The sequence below is a fragment of the Poecilia reticulata genome, linkage group LG1 (genome assembly GCF_000633615.1).
Source record: "Poecilia reticulata strain Guanapo linkage group LG1, Guppy_female_1.0+MT, whole genome shotgun sequence".
NCBI lineage: Eukaryota > Metazoa > Chordata > Actinopteri > Cyprinodontiformes > Poeciliidae > Poecilia > Poecilia reticulata.
The window spans coordinates 17,215,527-17,234,339 of NC_024331.1; the positions used below are offsets into that span (position 1 = coordinate 17,215,527).

The following is an 18,813-nucleotide window of genomic DNA, read 5'->3' on the forward strand; positions in this document are numbered from 1 at the left end:
CATCATGTGTCGCTTTTAACATCTTAGCACAGAAACATCGGTAAACTGTGTTTAGTATGTAGATTTGGAGGATGTATAAGTTACAAGCATCAAAGAGCACAATGGCAGGAAGTACAGTGCGTGCACAATGCGCGGGCACGTTTCCCCTTTCAAAACATCGATGACGTCACATCACGAAGGCAGTATCTTGACGGCGCGTTCTCGACGCTCTCGAGCACGAGCCGGACTTCCACCGCCTTCAGAGATCAGGAGCTAGAACCAGGAAGCGAAAGTATACACATGGAGGGTGTGTCTGGCCCCGCCAGCACAGGTTTTATTTATAAAAACACCGTCCTCCGCGGTTAATTTAATGGGGGACACGGCGAAGACCAAGCGGCAGGAGCAACTGAAGCGCTGGGCCGTCTCCAGCACCAACAGAGCGTCGGACGTTCCCCGGCGGAGGTGGCGGGGCGATGCCGGGGAGAGAGAAGGGGAGGCCGAGGCCGAGCTGAGTGGCGACCCGCCGGGGGATCAGCAGCCAGAGTCGGCGGGCAGAGATGAAAGCAGCCCCATCCCGAGTGGACGGTGAGGACACAGCTCAGTCAAATTGTTGGACACCAGCAAAAAGGGAAAAGTCAGCCTATTATAGTATCAGGAGTTATCTAATCAGTGTAAAGCAGGTTTTGTTGTCTGCTGCTCTGTGCTGAGCCAGATCTCATTTTATCTGCTCAACATGTTTGTCATGGACCTTTTGGGGAGTACTTTAGGTTAGCCCTGCTTGTGTGTAGTCAGTCTACCATTAACACTTGAGTTCACCACAGTTAAGGAGGGGTTGATTCAATGATTTGGGGGATCATTCATTGTTTCCCAGATTTTTAAAATCTGAACCTAGCTGTCCTTTTTAATAACTTGATGCTTGATATCTGTTATGTTTCTTTCTGTATATTTTGCTTCCTTGGAACCACACTGGTAATAGTAATGTTGTTCTTTTCCTACCCAAATCCCAACCTGCTTTGGAGACATTTTGTACCCACTTACAACTAAAGATGTAAAATAATATTCTCCAATCAACTCATACTTCACTGGAAGGAAATGTGGTCATATGACTCTGATAAGCAGTATCTATCAGAAGAGGATTAATCAGAGTTGTTTTGGTTTGGACAGGTGTCATAAGAACTTCAGATTTCACCTTTCAATTCTAATTCATTGTTTTGCTGCAACACATAGCAGCAGAAATGTGCTGCAGGTTCTTGAGGAAGCACCTTTGAATCCAAGAAAATAAAGCAATTACTACAGCAAGTTGTCATTAGATCATATGTTCCGTACTATTGGTTTATTTAAATCCATAATGAAAGTGCAAATAAATACTGCTGTAAATACTGCTGGGTGGCCTGGTTATGAACTAGAAATATATGTTCTTAGTTTTGACACCTTTGATGACTAAAAAAGGTTATTTTTAGTATTTCAAGGTTTCCCCCAGAAAACTTGCAAAGCCCTATGGTTGGGACTCTCGGCAGTCATTCATCCAGCAGCCCGCCGTGTTTTTGAGTTAAAAAATATTTTAAGTTTCAGGAAATTTGAAAATATTACTTGATAAGTATGTGTTATTGGAAGATTAATGTCTGAATACCAACTATAAAGTCTTTAAAAAATGCAAACATAAAAAAAAACAAAAACTGAAATAAGTAATGCTAAGCTTGGAGGGGGCACAAATAAAACCTGGTGGCCTGCCAGACTTACAATAAACTGGGGGAAACCCTGCATTTGTTATTCAGCTCAGACCTGATCAAGAAAAAACTTGCTATCCCACTGTCTGAACACCTGATTGGCCAATCTCTACAAATAGGGTGTTATACAAATCCTCAGAACCCTAGTTGCTATTTTACCTGCACCATATTTCTCTTAGTAATGCCCCCTAACCAACTTTCCCCATCCCTGCTCAAGAAAAGCATCCCCTCTCCATGATGCTGCCACCACCACATTTCATTGTTGGATGGTGTTTTGTAGGTAAAGTTCAGTACTGGTTGTGTGCTACAAAGTGTTTCGCTTGTTAACCGGTTCAACGTTGTGCTTTTGATGTCTCCTGTTTGGACTGTGATAATCTGCAAACTGGGGTGAGCCTGTTTATAACAACTCTAAATTTCTCTAGTTTAAAATTTATTTCCATCTTTTTAGAAACCTTTTTTAAAATGGCCAGTTTAATTAATGAACAACAACAATGTGAATACTGGTTGTCTGTCATTTCATAGTATTTTAGCAGCCTTGATCAACTGAAGGATGATGCATCTTTCATCTCTTACTCAGTAAGGTTCATTTTAGACCTCAAATCAGCTACAGAATCACTTTGGTCTCTATTTTCTTGCACCGTTTTTGTTGTCAAGCATTTTGCTTTGACTTTTTTGTGATTTAAAGAATATCTCAGCGTGATTGTGTGTGGTTGAGCTGATCAATCAGAGCGGTGTTGTGTGTGTTTTGTTTGCTTACCTCAGTCCTACACAGAGAGGCTATTTACCATGCATGTATCAGAAATTCCATCTCTTTTGACATCCTGGTTTCGTGCTCTGTGATTACATCAGTAAGTGCAGATAACCTACCAGAACAGAAACAATGTCTGTCCTTCAATATTTCAGGGAGATTTGTACAGGAAGTATTTTTGCTGAAAGCTATTTGCTGTCCTCTTTTTTTTCCAGCATTGCTAGGATTCAAGTTTATTTTTGACTGAACTACTTATGAACTTATGACATATATAGAGTCTGGATTTCAGCTGGGGAAAAGCTGTGACATCGCCATCTTGCCTTTCCAGTTTAGCTTTGGAGTATTTCAGTTAAAGCAAATCAACTTCTAGGACAAAATGTTCATTTGGTGTCTGATGTGTTCAAACCCCCTGTTTGAATTAGCAATTAATCAGTTCATCGCATGATAAATTAAAATGACCGTGTTAATTTCCATTTTGATTATTAATATTTTTTTAAGGGACGTTTTGTTTACAGATATTTCATAATACAATTAATTTATAGGTTCTGTTGCATGTGGTCTTTATTTCCATTTGTCCAGTAGGACAGTGACCCCAAACACACATCAAACCTGCTTTGTGTTGAATAAACTTTACTTAACAGACTTGAAGACATTTTATGTAAATATCCAAAATAAAACACAGCGAAAAATAATAAATAAAGCAGAAATAAAAACCACACACGACAAAAACCGCAAATAAAATGGATTAACTTCTTATATTGCTTTTCAAAAAAAAAATTGAAACAGAAATAATTGCTTACAATTAATTGCTTATTGAGACAAGCTTATATGTTTGAGTCATGTTTGCATTTGAGAAAATGCTTTATAAATTTAAACTTGTGAATGTAATTCTTGTTTTGTCAGCATAAATGGTTTTATTGAATCATAAAAATCACCAAAACCTTTCTTAATCTTTGAGGACACATGAAATAAAATCTAATTGAGAGCTTAAATCTTCAGCTTATTGTGTGTATTTATGGTTCAGCAAATAAACCATAAAGTGGTCCCTGCTTATCATTTCAATCATTTCAGCTGACTTTTCTAGTATTGTGTCCCAAAGAGACAAAGATGGACATTTCTGGACCTATTCTGCAGAGTTGGTTGTAATCGTCCCTTTTGTCCGTTATTAGGAAGAGGGTGAGGTTTGACCGCGCCGCTGAGTTCCTCGCTGCTTGTGCCAGCGGCGATACGGAGGAGGCCAAGGCGATGCTGGAGGAGACCGAACAGTCCAAAGCAGAACGGGAAGACGGAGAGAGTCTCCCAGACATCATCAACTGCTCCAACGCTGATGGCATCACTGCACTGCACCAGGTAATGCAGCTTCACCGCACTGTCGTTCACATCCAAGTTCCATTTTCATTCTTCCTGTTTTACAATTCTCTGGAGTTTCTTGAAGTCTTAGTGAAACATGGTGTAAAGGTATTGCTCAAATGATTGCAAGACTTCATTGCAAAAGGTGTTTTACACAGTGAGTGTGAGTGTGTTTTCTGCTTCTTTGTAGGGCGGCGTGCTTCTTTCCTCGGCAACACAGATTATTGAAAACTTATTGAAAATGTTGTTATATATGTAGCGTATCCATGCAAACACACATAATTTGTTTGTGAATGCAGCTTGACAAGTACCTGCAAAAGTTGTGCAGTTGTGCACGTAGATGTACACACGTGAGCAAGAAAGTTGAAAAATGCTAAATTTTTTTTGGCTGCTGACGATGTCACGACCCGTGTGTTGAGTTCACCAGCAGTGGTGGAAACGTTCGCTGTCATTTTGTCGCTCTCTGTGTGTCGAGCCCATTAAAATCGCTCACAGATTGTCTGTCGACATCAATTTTCAAACCTTATCTTAGATTCTTGCTTGGATTTTGGTCTGGACTTTAACTAGACCACTCTAACACATAAATATGGCTTCATCACAACCTGACTGTAAATTTAGCATCATTGCCTTCCTAGAATGTGAACATTTACCCCACTTGCTGCTTCTAAATGGGTTTTCTTTGAGTGTTGCCCTTCACTCAGCTCTGTTCATTTGCCCATCAACTGTAAAATAGGAAAAACATGAGAGGACGATATCAGTTATGATGTGTTCCTGTTTTCTACTTTCCTCTTTTTCAAATTTGTGCTTCCATCACTCTGTGACTGTTAACATTTAGAGAAACGTAACCAATGTCCAGAGTGCGTCTCGGCTGCCGGGAGACTCTGTCCAACTGGACAAACATTACATCTGCATGAAAAAATGCAAGTTTATAAAATGAGGAATATATTGGTTAACTATTATTGCACTTCAAGTAGTCCGTGATATTGTGATGACTATAAATTTGCATTAAATTGTGCAGGTCTTCCATCAACCGCAATTTTGCTAAAGAAAGCCATACTCACATCCTCATGCGGCCCCTGTCATGTGCCACATTGGGGGTTGTAGGTATTTCTAGTTTTTCATTGCATATCGTATTTTACTTACAAGCTAAGCAGTTTTATTTTTTTGTCCTCTGCTACATAAAATCCTACTAAAATACATTGAAGTTTTGCATAAAACATGTGAATAAATAAGCAGATTGTGACTACAGATGGAATATTGTTACTTTTTTTATTTTATTTTATTCTTTCATTATTAGTATGTTGATTAATTTTCTTTTGTTAAATGTGTGCAGGCCTGCATAGATGGCAGCATAGATATCGTGACCTTCCTGCTGGAGCACGGCGCCGGCGTGAACCAGGTTGACAGCGAGGGATGGACGCCGCTGCACGTCGCTGCCTCCTGCGGCTACCCTGACATAGCAGAGTGTGTAGGAGTTTCCTTTAAACGGTTAAATCAGTGCAGCACATTGCTCTTTGCCTCTGTATTGAATGTCAGAGAACACCGTGGGTGCCAGAGCATTTCTGGTCTCCACAATGCTGACATTGTTGTCATCTGTGCCGAGATGACACTTCAGCTAAAGCGTGAGTGGCCCAGCACTCAAACGCGTCCAGCTTGAGAGGTTTAAAAATGGATCTGCTTCTTTTTTTTTTTTCTCCAAAGTGAGAGTCTGTTTAATCTCACTTTGAAGAGCTAATGTGATGGTTGTGTCATAAAACTGGTTCCATTATCCCAGCGGAAAACGTTATCTGCACCAAAAACACGGATTACGTTAATAAACTACATGGTTAGGAATTCTACTTTTAGGCACTTTGTTGTTTACATTCGGGCATTATTTTTCTTTTTTCTTAGGTTCCTTCTTCAGAAAGGTGCGTCTCTTACTGCTGTGAACTGTGACGGCGACGTTCCTCTGGACATCGCTCTGGATGAGACGACCGAATCCCTTCTCCATGATTACACACAAAGACAAGGTGAGCTCTTTGCCTGCACAGCGCTATATTTTATTACAGTATTTGCAAATATAAAGCATTTGCTGCATTTTACTTCAGTTATGTCTGGGATATTTGGAATCAAAAAGAAAATAATGCATATTAAGACAAGCAGGGCCTTTTTCACTCAACAGTTTTGCAATATGATTGCAACTGAATTAACTAGATGTGTTTACATGTGGCACTGAAACTGATTTCTGTATTTGACTATTGAACATCTGCAGTTGAACTCTTTGGTTTTTGCATAAAAAAAGTCTAATTCTGGCCTAAAGAGGTCTGGGGTATATTGGGTTATTTAACATTTATATTTAATTTGTTTTTATTTAATTAGTGATGATGTTTATCTTAAAGTCCTTTTTATGCAATCGAACATGATTTACTTGTCCTAAGTATTTTATATGAAAGGTAAAATGTTGAAGTGTTTTAGCTCCTGACATAATAGCTCGAGTATCTTTACACTTTTCTCGTGTTTGAATCCATTATCATTATTTGTTTATTATATTAATGTGTATTTTAAAATGACAGTAATAATAATTCCTATTACTGTTCTCTAATATTGATTAATTTTATTAGTTGTGACTGAACGTGGTGGTAAATTTAAGACACCATTAGATTTCAGAATGTTTTAATGTTTTACTTTTTTGTTATCAGTCCTGTAGAATGAGTGATTCAGGCTGTTGAATGGGTTTTCTTTACACCCCTCATCCATCACCTTCTTTGCATGCATAAGATGAATTTGGCTAGATTGTCTTAATGAAAATAAAAAATGTGCCTAAAACCTAGTTATATATGTAATTCATGTAAACTTGCTTGTCGTTTCTTCACTAGGTTTTATTACTGTGATCTATTTGTTTTTATTCTGTCAGCTATTTACAGAAACCTCTTATCATTTGAATTAAAACTTAAATTGAGCTTTTTAATAAAACCAATAATCATCATTTACTTGATTTTCAAACAATGTATTCAATACAACTATCAAAAAATTCAGCTAAAAGCTCAGGGCTGATTAAATAATGTCAGCAGCAGCATGTTGTCTGAAAACAGTTTAATCAAATTTGCTTTAAAATGTCGAAGGTTTTCTGCGTTGGATAAAATGTAAATCACTGTAAGTACAGAACAGAAATAAATTGTGATCCGTCTTGCTGTCCCCGAGTGAGTCAGTGCTCTAGCTGTGGTCCTCCATCGCATAGTGGGCGTCTTTGTCTGAGGCGATTTGCTCTGGCACGTTGTCGTCAGCTAGTCGTTCTGCCACCAGTGATTCAGACGGCATTGTGCTGTGAACTGAATAGCTCTATTTGTTTTCTCAGAAGAGAATGTGTGTTTAGATCTACATTGTTTCTCTCTCCGTGTTTGAACTCTCAGATCATCACATCAATATAAGGTTAAATGAAAACATCGATCAGTTGAGCTCAGTTTACCAGGGTGCAAACCTCTTTTCCTCAGCCTAATAAAACTCCTAGCGTCTTTCCTTTTTTCAGTTGTTTCTTATTAATTCCTGGTGTGCAGGTGTGGACGTGGAGGCAGCTAAGCGTAAGGAGGAGGAGCAGATGGTGTCAGACGCCATAATGTGGCTGAACGACGGTCCGCCGGCTGATCTCCGAGACCCGAGGACCGGCGCCACGCCACTGCATGTTGCTGCAGCTAAAGGATACATGGAGGCTCTCAAGTAATGTAGTAACTAATTTATTGTAAAACTAAATGCAACAGTTTACCTCTTAATTTAACTCTATTTAAACCAAACAACAAATTCATGGTAGAAAATGATATATTAAGTGGACTTCATACACAGAACCTGCAACTACCATAAACTGAGAGACAGTGGAGTGAAGGAAGGAGACAAGAAAGAGGAAAGAAGAAGGAAGGAAAGAAAGAAAGAAAGAAAGAAAGAAAGAAAGAAAGAAAAAAGATGGACCCTACATCAAAACTTAACAGTGGAAGAACATAAAAATGGATGACATAAAGAAATAAAGGACAGCATGAAGGAAGGATGCAAGGAAGGATAGATGTGAAAGGACATAAGCAAGTACAGAAGGACACAATATAGAAAAAAAATGAAGATTCAAAAATGAAAGGAGGAACATGGAACGAGGAGGGAGGACATGACACTAAAAGGGAAGAAAAAGATTCAAGGATGAAAGGGAAAAAGGAAGAACTCGAAGAATACGAGTAAGAAAAGGATGCAACGTTCAGACAATGGGAAAGGAAAAAGTCTGGAAATGCAAATGATTTCCGTTTCCTCTCTCTCTCTCTCTCTCTCTCTCTCCCTCTCCCTTCCACATTAATTCAGCTCTGTTGTCCGTGTTGCTCCTGCAGGACGCTGTGTCAGTGCGGACTGGACGTGTCGGCCACAGACTTTGACGGCTGGACGCCTCTTCACGCCGCAGCCCACTGGGGTCAAGAGGAGGCGTGTCGCATTTTGGCCGAGAAGCTGTGCAACATGGAGGCTCGGAGCAACGGGGTGAGCGTCATGCGCTCGTAAAGCGTCTCGCCTCTGACCTCCGTCTGCTCCACCTCCTCTTAATGTCTGATTGGTTGAATCTTGCAGGGTCAGACGCCGTACGATGTAGCTGATGAAAGTGTTGCAGAGCTGCTGGAGGAGCTCTTACAGAAACAAGCCAACGTGAGAAAGATTTTACTTGAACTTAATGTAATGAATGTTTTATTACGTTATTATAAATGCCCCTCCCCCCTTTCTTTCAGTGGCGAAATGAGCGGTCAATATCAGAGAGGCAGAACCAACCAGGCCCCAATGCTGCAAACGTACAAACCAAACCACGGAGGTTCGTTTCATGTTTTACTTCTTTAAATTATTATTTCCTCTTGACACGCTTGACAGACTCATTGTAGCGTGCCCAACATTCAAGATGTTTTGTTCCATTAAACATTCGAAGAGTTTGCATTGAAACCTGCTTGCAATAAAGGAAACAGGACGAGGTTTTTCCAGGTAACGTCTGTCGGACTTTCCTAACTCTCACCTTCTGCCTTTCAGGACGTCTGTGTGCAGGATGAGCAGCAGAGACAAGATAAACGTGCAGGATCTGTCTAAAGAACGGGGCGTTTCAGGAGGCGTGGATATGAGCGAGGAGAAGGAGAGCAGCACTGGTAAGTCAGCTCGACCCGGAGTGCTGCAGCTGCTTTATACAGACCTGATCCGTAATTCTGATGTTTCTCTGCAGAAAGCTCTGCTGTGTCCAGTCCAGACACCGAGTGTGTGACTACATCTACCGTCAGTCCTGCAGAGAAGGTAAAAACCCAGCCAGCTGCACATCATCGTCAGAGCTCTGGCTTAGAAAATTAATCTGAATGTGCTATTCACATACATCGATTGATTTTTCACAGACATTTTATAAAACTATTTTAGAAAATTTGAGTCTGTAAAATTAGACTTCCGAAAAGAAAATATAACCTCCTGTGCTGTCATCGCATCAGGTCCCAGTAGGATGTATAAGCTGCTGCCACGTCTGAGATCAATGATGTGTTTTCTAAACAGAAATAAATTGTGTTTGTATAATTTTATACTTGAAAATACGGCATTGCAGATAACATAATGTAGAATTTGTAGAACTCAGAAACGCATCTTTAATGGCTCTTCGGAGGTGAGCATGCAGTCGTTAATCACTAAGATAACATTTATCAATATTAAGTTTCCTCCGTAAGGTAAAAATAAAAATTATTTGATTTGATTAACATTTTTCTACAGAGATTCCCAAGGATCCAGTTAGGAGGTTCATTCATACATCTGGCTTTAATTTGTTGGCGGGCTTATTTCTTCTCTCCTGTGTGTTTCAGCCTACTGAGGAGAAGGACGAGGAAGAGGAGCAGAAGGAGGAGGAGAAGGAGCAGGACAAGGCGAGCCGGACCGCCAGAGTCCAGCCCACTCCTCAGACCAGGGAAGTTGCCGCCGAGAGCCCCAACGCTCCAAACGCAGACAAGAAACCCAAACAGTAAGTCATACTCAGCTCCACCTCCCTGTTTGCCTTCACTAACACTTCTGTCCTCTCAAAGATCTTTTTCTACGCAAAACATTAATATTCAGTTTCATGCAAATTGTAAATGTAATTATCAGGTTCCAGGCAGCGGATCGAGGCGAAGAGTCCGAGTCCCAGAGGAAAGCTCGGTGTCGGCTGATGCGACAGTCCCGTCGCCTCACTCAGGTGGTGCTCAATTTATTTACATTTTTAAAAGGATTTTAAAAAATCGCTGACCTATCTTATGATTTATAATGTATTAGCCTGCCCACAGTTGTTTCATCCAGATACTACCAGCCAAATTACAGAAACAACTGCACATGTTTGCATAACTTAATTAACAAGAAGAATATAGTCTTGAAATAAATAACATCTAACAGGCTATTAATTCAAACCACTTTAGTGCCATAAAAAATAACAAAAGATAAGCATAACTAAAAATTCACAAGAAAATGAAAAAAGGCCTTCTCTATCAATTTATTTAAGCAATAATCTCGGATTTCCTGAAATGTATAAATTAAAATGTATATCTTGTTAATTTCTACAAGACATTTTGCCCATCATGTAAAATTTAGATGCTGTTCATCTTTTCACTATTAAAAAATCATCTGACTTGTTAAGCAGAAAAAAGAAATATCCAATTTCTAAAATACAGTTGAAATTTTTTGAAAGTAAGCCTTCTTAAAAAACAAAGCAAAAAAAACATTAATTAACCTTGGAGATGATCAAACATGTACAGGTTTACAGTATATTCTACCAGTTGGTTTTACAAACTTTTTCTTTTGCTCTACTTTCTATTTCAGAATCTACTTCTATCTCAGGACTTCCCTTTGTGACTCTGACATTTTATACTACTAAACTTCCTTCCGGTTTCCATTTGTAGGCAACACCCATGTTTCTTTAAATTAATCTTCTGCAGCAAATCATGAAGTATTATGCCTGAAACGGCACCAATTATCTTTCAGCATCAGTAACTGGGATCATTATCCTCAGTTTTTTTGGTCGTCTCAGACCCTCGACTGCATTAAATTACTCTCATTTGGCTCATTAAAAGGCCCCTCTGACTGGTGTGAGACCTGCAAATGTTGTGGATAATTATTTAATACATTTCTGATTGAAGAGGATGAAGAAATGTACTGAGCAGCTCATTCTTAGAGGAGTGAAAAGACCTATTGTGGCCAAGAATGTGCTTAAATGACATTCTGAACAAATAGGATTGCTTTGCTTTTATTAAAAGGAAACTATTATTATCAAAATCAACAAAATATTGTCTATTTAAGCAGCAATGATGACCCACTTTTAAGTTTACTGTCCCACTAGATTTTATTTTTCTTAAAATGTCCCCCATCTTACGAGACTCTGAAACCTCTAAAGTAGAAAATGTCCCACAGCATTACTGACCCTCTTCCCTACACAACAGTGGGCATCAGGTGCTTTTTCTGTGTAAATGTTTCCATAACATTTTTCTGTGTAAATGTTTCCATAAATTCCATTGTTGCAGCAATGAAAGTTGCTGCAGCAACTTTCATTGCTGAAAATCAGGTGCATATCTGCACCTGATTTTCCGACAGGCATAACTTTCAATAAAGGTGCTTGAGTGGAAAAACGAAGAGACCCACATTTCTGTGTGCAGCCAAAAACCCACTGAAGGTTATTTTTCCTTTCTCGATGACAGGGTGTGACCTTGACTGAGCTGAAAGAGGCAGAGAAGAGCGTGGGTAAAGCTGCTGATCCTCCGCCTCGAAATGTCCAGTCAGTGAGCCCCATCATCACTGTCACGCCTACTGAACGGGGTGAGTGGAAGAATTCACTAAAGAGTCAAAATGTTAAGGAATTGCAGCAAAGAAAGATTGAAAGTCTGTTAAAATTAAGCTTTTTAATACTTATACATGGCATAAGGGAACTCTAAAGTAACCAGAGTTTTATGGCTTTGCACTAAAATAACATTTTCATTAGCTATGCACAGATATTATGTTTAACAAAAGATTATTTATGTGTTAAATATCAGGAGGTGACTCCCCCCGTTTGCTTCTGGTATTTGTGTCACAAACACTCTGGTAATGATGTTAGACTGTCTAGACTTGAGATCAAGACAAGTGAAACTTTTTCATCCCCGGTTTGAGCGTTTGGGTGGTAAAGACGACGCTGAAGGCGTCAATGGAAATGAACTACGGTACGGAAGATCAAAGAACCGGGTCGGTGTGATTATTTACTGTCTGCACTTGCAGTCACCACTTAAAAATGCCTCAACAAGGAAAACCAGAGAACAGCCTCAAATTATTTACAACACAGGTTCATGGATCTGGTAGATTTTTCTCCCAGTTGTTAATTTTTTTTAACAACCCTTTGGAGGCCCTTTAAGATCAGTTTTATTTTGTTTTGTTTAATATGTTACACTTTTCTAAGTTTCAGTGGCTACCAGATGTTCAGATTACAAGTGTGTTTAAAAGGGATTATCAAAAAAAAGCTAATTAAAATGCATTGATCAGAATCTCCTGATGAATTTTTACAGATTTAGCCTACTACGATTTCAATTTAAGATGAGCATTTAAAAAATACGTCTTGTTGCTGTGAGTGGCCATTAGACATTCATAAGAGAAGATGCATCTTTGACCAGAGTCGCTGTCCCTGCACGAGAAAACATAATTATGCTACCACCATTCTTCACTGTGAGGATTGTGAACAAGTTATTCTTTGTCCATTAAATATTTGCTATGTGAAAAATAAAATAAAGAAAATCAAAAAAAAAAAAAAAACTTTTTGAGGTGAAGGCTGCTGACTCACCTTTTGTAGTTAAACAGTGACATGGAAGACTGTGTCACACTAAGTTGATATAATTTCACATTATTATATCTTGGTTTTGCTCATTTTCTAAGCTGTCATCCAGCCTTCAGTTAGAAACGACAATAAATTCACATTTCAGTCGACATCATTATCAGATGCATGAAATGAAAATAAGAACTAAACTTTCAAATCTGCTGAATGTTTTTGCAAACAGTCAGTTTTCAGGTGTTTTTCACCAGCCAAGAGTTAAAAGTCAAACTGCTTTCAGTCTGACTTTGTTTCTGGTTGAGCTGTCCGACTTCTCTTTACTGTAAGTTCCCATCTATCACCGAGAAGCGAGACGCATGAAGCGCGCGGTAGGTGGAGTGCTCGCAAGGAGGCTTTTTACAAAGGAAGTGAGGTTTTCTCACGTTCCCTGAGGCCGCGGCTGGTGGTGTGAGCTGCTTGGCATGCCTCAGGGCGGCTGCCTTGTTCTCGTGCTTTTTACAGGCCTTCTTCTTGTCTTGCCATTATGATTTCATCACCACTTCGAAAGCGCCACCTTTGTTTATGTTGGTTTTGTGTGCAGGGGAACTGATCTCTTCCCCTTCAGAACTGTGCTCAAACTACCAACTCATGTCCAGTTTTTTCACTTCACTTTTTTCACTTTAAAGTGAATGGTTATTTACAAGAAATGGGTATGATAATAAGAAGTAAAAATCAACCAAAAACCCAATAAAGAGAGCCTTAAAAAAAGCCTGGAGAAATATCGAGACCGTCACGTCTTTCATTGGCGGTTATCTGAGCTCGAGGTCGACCATAAGCCGACCGCTTCCTGTACTGCAGAGCTCCTCTTATCTCCACCCTTCTTCACTTCACTTTTATTCCTTTAATCCTGTTTTCTGAAGCAGCATCCGAGGCGCTCTTGGTTCCTTTGTGTGCTTCCGTAGCTCATCGTTGTTTTCTGTCCACCTCTGTTTGTTTTAGAGAATGAGACGCCGAAGCAGGCAGAGTCGGAGGGAGACAAGCATTTGGGAGTGAAGGACCGGAGGAGAGGCAGGAAGGAGAGACGCTCCACCGGCATCGTCCAGCTGGGGTCAGAGGTGAGAAGCCTTCAGAGCTGAACTGCAGACGGGCGGCGGGGGCGGCCTTCAGCGAATCTGCCAAATTTGTGTGGTAAAAGTAAAGAGCGAACCAGTTCCTCTATTACATGATGCAACTGAACATGTGATGTGAACCGTTTCATGAAAACAGGAAGTCCTCTCAGTTGTGTTCCTGAGCAAGTGTTGTCATCTCCTACAGATAAGGATGTTATATTTAATAGACAGAATCACCTAAAAGAAAATACATTTTTCCACCGGAGCGTCTGTTCTCGACATTCTCATGATCATTTTACCAGGTAACCTCTCTGCTTCAGACGGTGTGCGTGAGCAGAACAGGAATGTAAACATGACTGAATATTTCCTCAACCAGATCTTTACAGGTAAAGACAGAGAGCAAAGCTGCTGCTTGTTTCAGTTTTAGTTGGAGGGAAGAATAAACCCATCATGGCGAAACGGTTAATTTCCCCAGTTTAGATTTCCACATCAGCCAAATATCACACCCACATCACAATCAGTCAGCCTCAACGCTGAGCGCCTCGGATCCGAGTCAGTGTTTTACCTGCTCATGTTTGTACATCACATGAACCCGCATATTGCAGAAGTGGTGTGAAAATAATCACTGGGAGGTAAACGTATTTTACAAACACAAATGTTTTTGTAAGGATGCCATTCAGCTTGTGTGTTTCATCCTCGTTAAAACCTCCAAGAACCAACTAAGCAGCATGAAGCGTGTGACTGTGTGCTGAGTTCATGTCAGAGATCGAGTGTCATGTTTACACTCCAAACTTTGTATTTTCCAGAATGATGACGGCGAAGCCCAGCTGGAAGACGCAAACAGCAACAGCACTGAGTGAGTCGAGGCTTTTGTGTTTTATGTTACGTTTTCAGCCTTTTGACTGATTCTGACACATGGGAATATGGCATTAAGTAATTAATTTAATATGACGTTTTTAAAATGCGAATTGTTTGGTTTTGAAAGAAGTTCTATTTCTATAAAGATCTTTTGAATAGGATATAAACCACTGCAGAGCAGTTTCATTAATCCCAACAAAAAAAAAACTTGGTCACTGTATAACTCAGAAGGTTGTTTGGTGCTGAAGATGAATGAATGAGAAGGCTTCCAAAAGTCCAAAAAAGGTCTCCAGCCTGAAAAGCTTTGATCAGGTCCTTTCCAAAGACGACAGGAAAGTCTCACTGTTTGTAGGCAAAACCTTCAAGAAAAAACAGTGTTTACTAATGACTGTAGAGGAGACATGTTATCACGGAGGATGTTAAATAGGGCTGAGTAATAATATCGATTTTGCGATATAAATCGATATTTTCTTTCCTAGAAAAAAAATTGATATTCATCTGCAAGTATCGTAACATCCAACTGTCACCTTGCTCACTCACTGCTTGCTTTACCAGGAGAGTGATTAGGTCATCAGGCTTAGAGTGATTCCTTCAGATATTAAGTGTCAAGGTTAAAACGGTATCAAACTATTCAGAGCAGGGTACTTGGTGCACTTTATTTACTTTACAAATGCATGTAAGCTACAGTTTGTACTGTTTCAATTAAAAGAAACATTTTTTCTCACCACTTCTTTGATTCATTTTGTCCAGCTGTCAACTTTAAGTCTGTGTCTATGTCCAACCAGAGCCAGGTATTGTGTAGTTGGTACTTTTAATCAGTTTTCAGTTAAATTAATTCAATCCAACTCTATAACAGTCACAAAATGTCACCAAAATCACTCTGTCCCTCTAAAATCTTTCAGAAAATCGCAAAAGTGTATTGAATTGTATCTTTTGCTGAATATCACAATATATATCGCATCATGAGCAGAATATCGTGTATCGTATCGTGAGATTATTGTATCACTACAGCCCTAATGTTAAACGGGTTCTTTCGTTTTGCAGAGGGAGAGATTTGTCTTCAGACTACAAAACGGTAGGTGAAACATTTTTTTCTGTTCTCGGTCTGAGAGTTGGAATCAGTCAGACGCGTCTGGGACAGGAATGTCTGCGACTGACAAAACTAATTACCACACAGACTGATGAGTTTCTGTTTTTTTTTTCCTGGTTATTTGTTGTTTCCTCTCAGTTGTACATCAAGGTACTGCGGGAGAACATGACTCTGAAGGAGAAGCTGCAGGAGATGGAGCAGCAGCTGAGCCAGAACAAAGTGGAGCTGGAGAGACTCCGACAGGTTTGGCAGGTTTGTTGCTTCCTCTGACCTTTTATCTGGGTTTGTGTTCGTGTCATGATATATCAGGAAAAGAAACATGTTCATTTCATGCAAGCCCGAACAGAAAGCCTGAACTGCGGAGAAAGCATTTTGTTATTTAGTCAACAGGAACGTAAAATACAACCATCACTGTTTGCGTACTTAGAGGTTTTAGTAAAACGTCTTCCTGTGATATTTGAGAGAGAAACACACTGTCCCTGTGTTGCAGAGTCAGGAGAGCGACACCGACAGACCGGCCCTGCTTGAGCTGGAGAGATTTGTAAGTCAACTTCAGAGGTTTATTTTAAACACCTAAAACAAAGCTGAGCTGCCATTTCCTGTCCTTTAGCCTTTAAGCTGCTCTCTGTCGTTGCTTTGGGAGGTTTGATAAATTACAAGCGTACTGCAGAGAATGAGTTAACCGCACTGCAGTTTCAGCGCTGCATGAAGCCCACGAGTTGAGCCGGTCGTTGTCTGAACTTGCAGTTTTACTGCAGAAGCTGAAACATTTTTTTTTTTTTTGTGCGGTGGCAGTTTGTTTCCTGATCTTTCTGATTGGTTCACAGGAGAAGCTGTCCCTCCAGAGGAAAGCAGGGGAACTGGAGGATGAGCTGAAGGTACGAGCTTTTCTTTGATTATTTAGAAAACTACACGTCGGTAACACGAGTGGATTTTGTTTCTAATCCACAACAGGTCAAAATTATCCACATGTGACCCTTAGCAAGCTGCTGAGAAGCTACCTGCTTTTTGCAGTCGTCAACACGGTCCCGTTTGGAGTTTATTCAAAGCTGTTGTTTCCTGGAACCGAGCTTTTAAATAGAGCTCATACATGTCTAAAAGGCTCACAGTGTAGTGTAAATCTTCCTCGTCCATTCCTAAATCAGTGTTAATGAGAATTATGAATAATTGTTTCTAAGCATCAGCTAGTTGCCTGTTGATTTGAGGAGAAGTTAGAAAATCTGTAGGTGTTTGTCGCTCACAAATTAATTAAACCATAAAAGATAAAGATTAGAAAATATGCCTTTCCACCTCAGAGACTTAGAGCTAAATCACCAAAACACTAAGAAGAGAAAGATGGTCAGCAAATAGGGAGGGTTTGATTACTTTAATGCCAGTAAAGATGTTTCCATTAATCATTGAAAATGCATGAATCTTTAAATAAAAAAATAAAAAGTTAATATAATGGATTATTTTATTCAAAACGGATGCTCTCTGTTATTTTCTCATATTTTTTGAGATTCCTGTCTCCTATCAGAAACAAACTTCTTGGTTGATTGAACATTTCTTTAAACCAATGCATTTGAACCACAAGGCTGGATTATGACTGAATAATTACACTCACAAACACACAGAGAGGACAACACAACCGTAGTCTTCTAGTCATTTCTTTAAATGAACTGATTCTGTATCGGTGTCATTTGTCCGTGTGCGTAGGTTCTGAAGGACCTCAGAGCGGACAACCAGAGGCTTAAAGACGAGAACGCCGCCCTCATCCGCGTCATCAGCAAACTCTCTAGATGAACTGCAATAACCGTACAGACACAAAGTATTACACAACTCTTCTCTCGCCCAAACTCGGAGGACACAAACCAGTAAGGGAGACGCAGCGTGGAACTGCAGATGTCCAGCTCACCGCCCGCCAAAGCGTTTGGGTCTTTGTTTTGGCAGATCTACTGTTTAAATGAGGCAAACTGCACCTCCTGTGGACCGGTGGGATGTCCACATCCACTTTTATATTAGGTTTTTATTGTATTTTTTTAACTGCGATGTTTTATTGTGCTTTGCTTCAATGATCCTTTGTATAAAATCTGTATTCAGAGACTTGAAGCCATGCACAAATGGCTCACAGTAAGGGGGTGTGTCGCACGCAAGACTTAAATGTGCCAAAATGAGAAAAAAAAGAGTCCCAGTTTTGCACATCTTTTAGGTAAAAAAAAATGTGGGCAGTATTGTTTCTCAGGATGATTCTTTTCTTCAATGCTTAGTTTTTAGTCGGCTGCTGTACCAGTGGACCAAACCCTGCATGCTCACCTTTCCCTGCTCCTCTGTGTGCATTTCACATGTTCGTGCTGCAGCAGCCTGTGGGGTGCATCGGAGTAAAGGCGTGTTTAATTACTGCTGTGTTACAGACTGAGTGTTCGGGTGCTAACAGAGACATTGTGAGGTGAAACTCAGGTTCAGATACTTCAAATAATGTTACAGTTCAGATCTCTTCCTGGAGGTTGAGGAGAATCTGATCTTTGACCTCTGTACTGTATGTTTTTTTTTTTTTTGCTTTAACTGGACGCTTCTTCTTAGTATTCACCCTGTGACGGACAGCTGTTTAACAGACGGGCCAGATGGGTCATCCTTTGAATGTTTACTTCCTTACGAGACAGAAATGCATGTCGAAATGTATTTTGAAGCTGTGCCTTTGGATATACATTTGTAAGTAATATTTCTATTTTGCTTTGGCATTGTACAAGGTTGAGTATAAAATACAAAGTGGGCATAAATAATCAAGGGTCTGCTGCTCGTTTGATTTTTACCTGAAAATATTACAGTAGACCTTGTAAAGTGAGACGTTTGTAATAAGTACAAAATAATTCCACCAGAGGGCGCTGATGCATTCCCAGTTTGTAGACCGAATAAGGAACCAGAACAAACTGCATTATTGAGTTGGACCTCAGTTGATTGGAGTCTTTTATTCAGAGCTCTAACACTTTTTAGGTCCGATTGTGCCAATTCACAACAAATATCTCAAGGCAAAAATTTTTCATTTGACTTTTGGAGAAAGCCAATTAGTCTGGCGGACAATTTCTGTCAATTTTCCACATGCACTGGATCAATATCTTGCCAATAGACCCAGTGGTGACTTACCTTCAACTTTTCATTTAAAATCACCTGGTATTTCACACAGTTCTTGATGCCGTGCTTTTCTGGTGCCTATATCATTACAGTTGAAT

General features: G+C 39.8%; 1 protein-coding gene across 1 annotated transcript; it reads left to right on the plus strand.

The window, feature by feature from the left end:
- Positions 1 to 202: 202 nt before the first annotated feature.
- On the plus strand, positions 203 to 18,366 carry ppp1r12c (protein phosphatase 1, regulatory subunit 12C). The gene is made up of 20 exons (XM_008406734.2): positions 203 to 564; positions 3,624 to 3,804; positions 5,138 to 5,268; positions 5,695 to 5,813; positions 7,338 to 7,497; positions 8,145 to 8,289; positions 8,377 to 8,451; positions 8,532 to 8,611; positions 8,821 to 8,933; positions 9,008 to 9,075; positions 9,621 to 9,775; positions 9,898 to 9,985; positions 11,475 to 11,592; positions 13,550 to 13,665; positions 14,466 to 14,515; positions 15,562 to 15,592; positions 15,746 to 15,859; positions 16,098 to 16,148; positions 16,435 to 16,485; positions 17,303 to 18,366. The coding sequence occupies exons 1-20, from the start codon at positions 350 to 352 to the stop codon at positions 17,387 to 17,389; spliced, it is 2,148 nt and encodes a 715-aa protein (XP_008404956.1). The 5' UTR covers positions 203 to 349; the 3' UTR covers positions 17,390 to 18,366.
- Positions 18,367 to 18,813: the final 447 nt, after the last annotated feature.

Coding starts and splice junctions, on each gene's coding strand:
- ppp1r12c (XM_008406734.2), top strand. CDS start 350: ATGGGGGACACGGCGAAGACCAAGCGGCAGGAGCAACTGAAGCGCTGG. Junction 8,934..9,007: donor GGAGAAGGAGAGCAGCACTG/GTAAGTCAGCTC, acceptor GTTTCTCTGCAG/AAAGCTCTGCTGTGTCCAGT. Junction 13,666..14,465: donor TCGTCCAGCTGGGGTCAGAG/GTGAGAAGCCTT, acceptor TGTATTTTCCAG/AATGATGACGGCGAAGCCCA.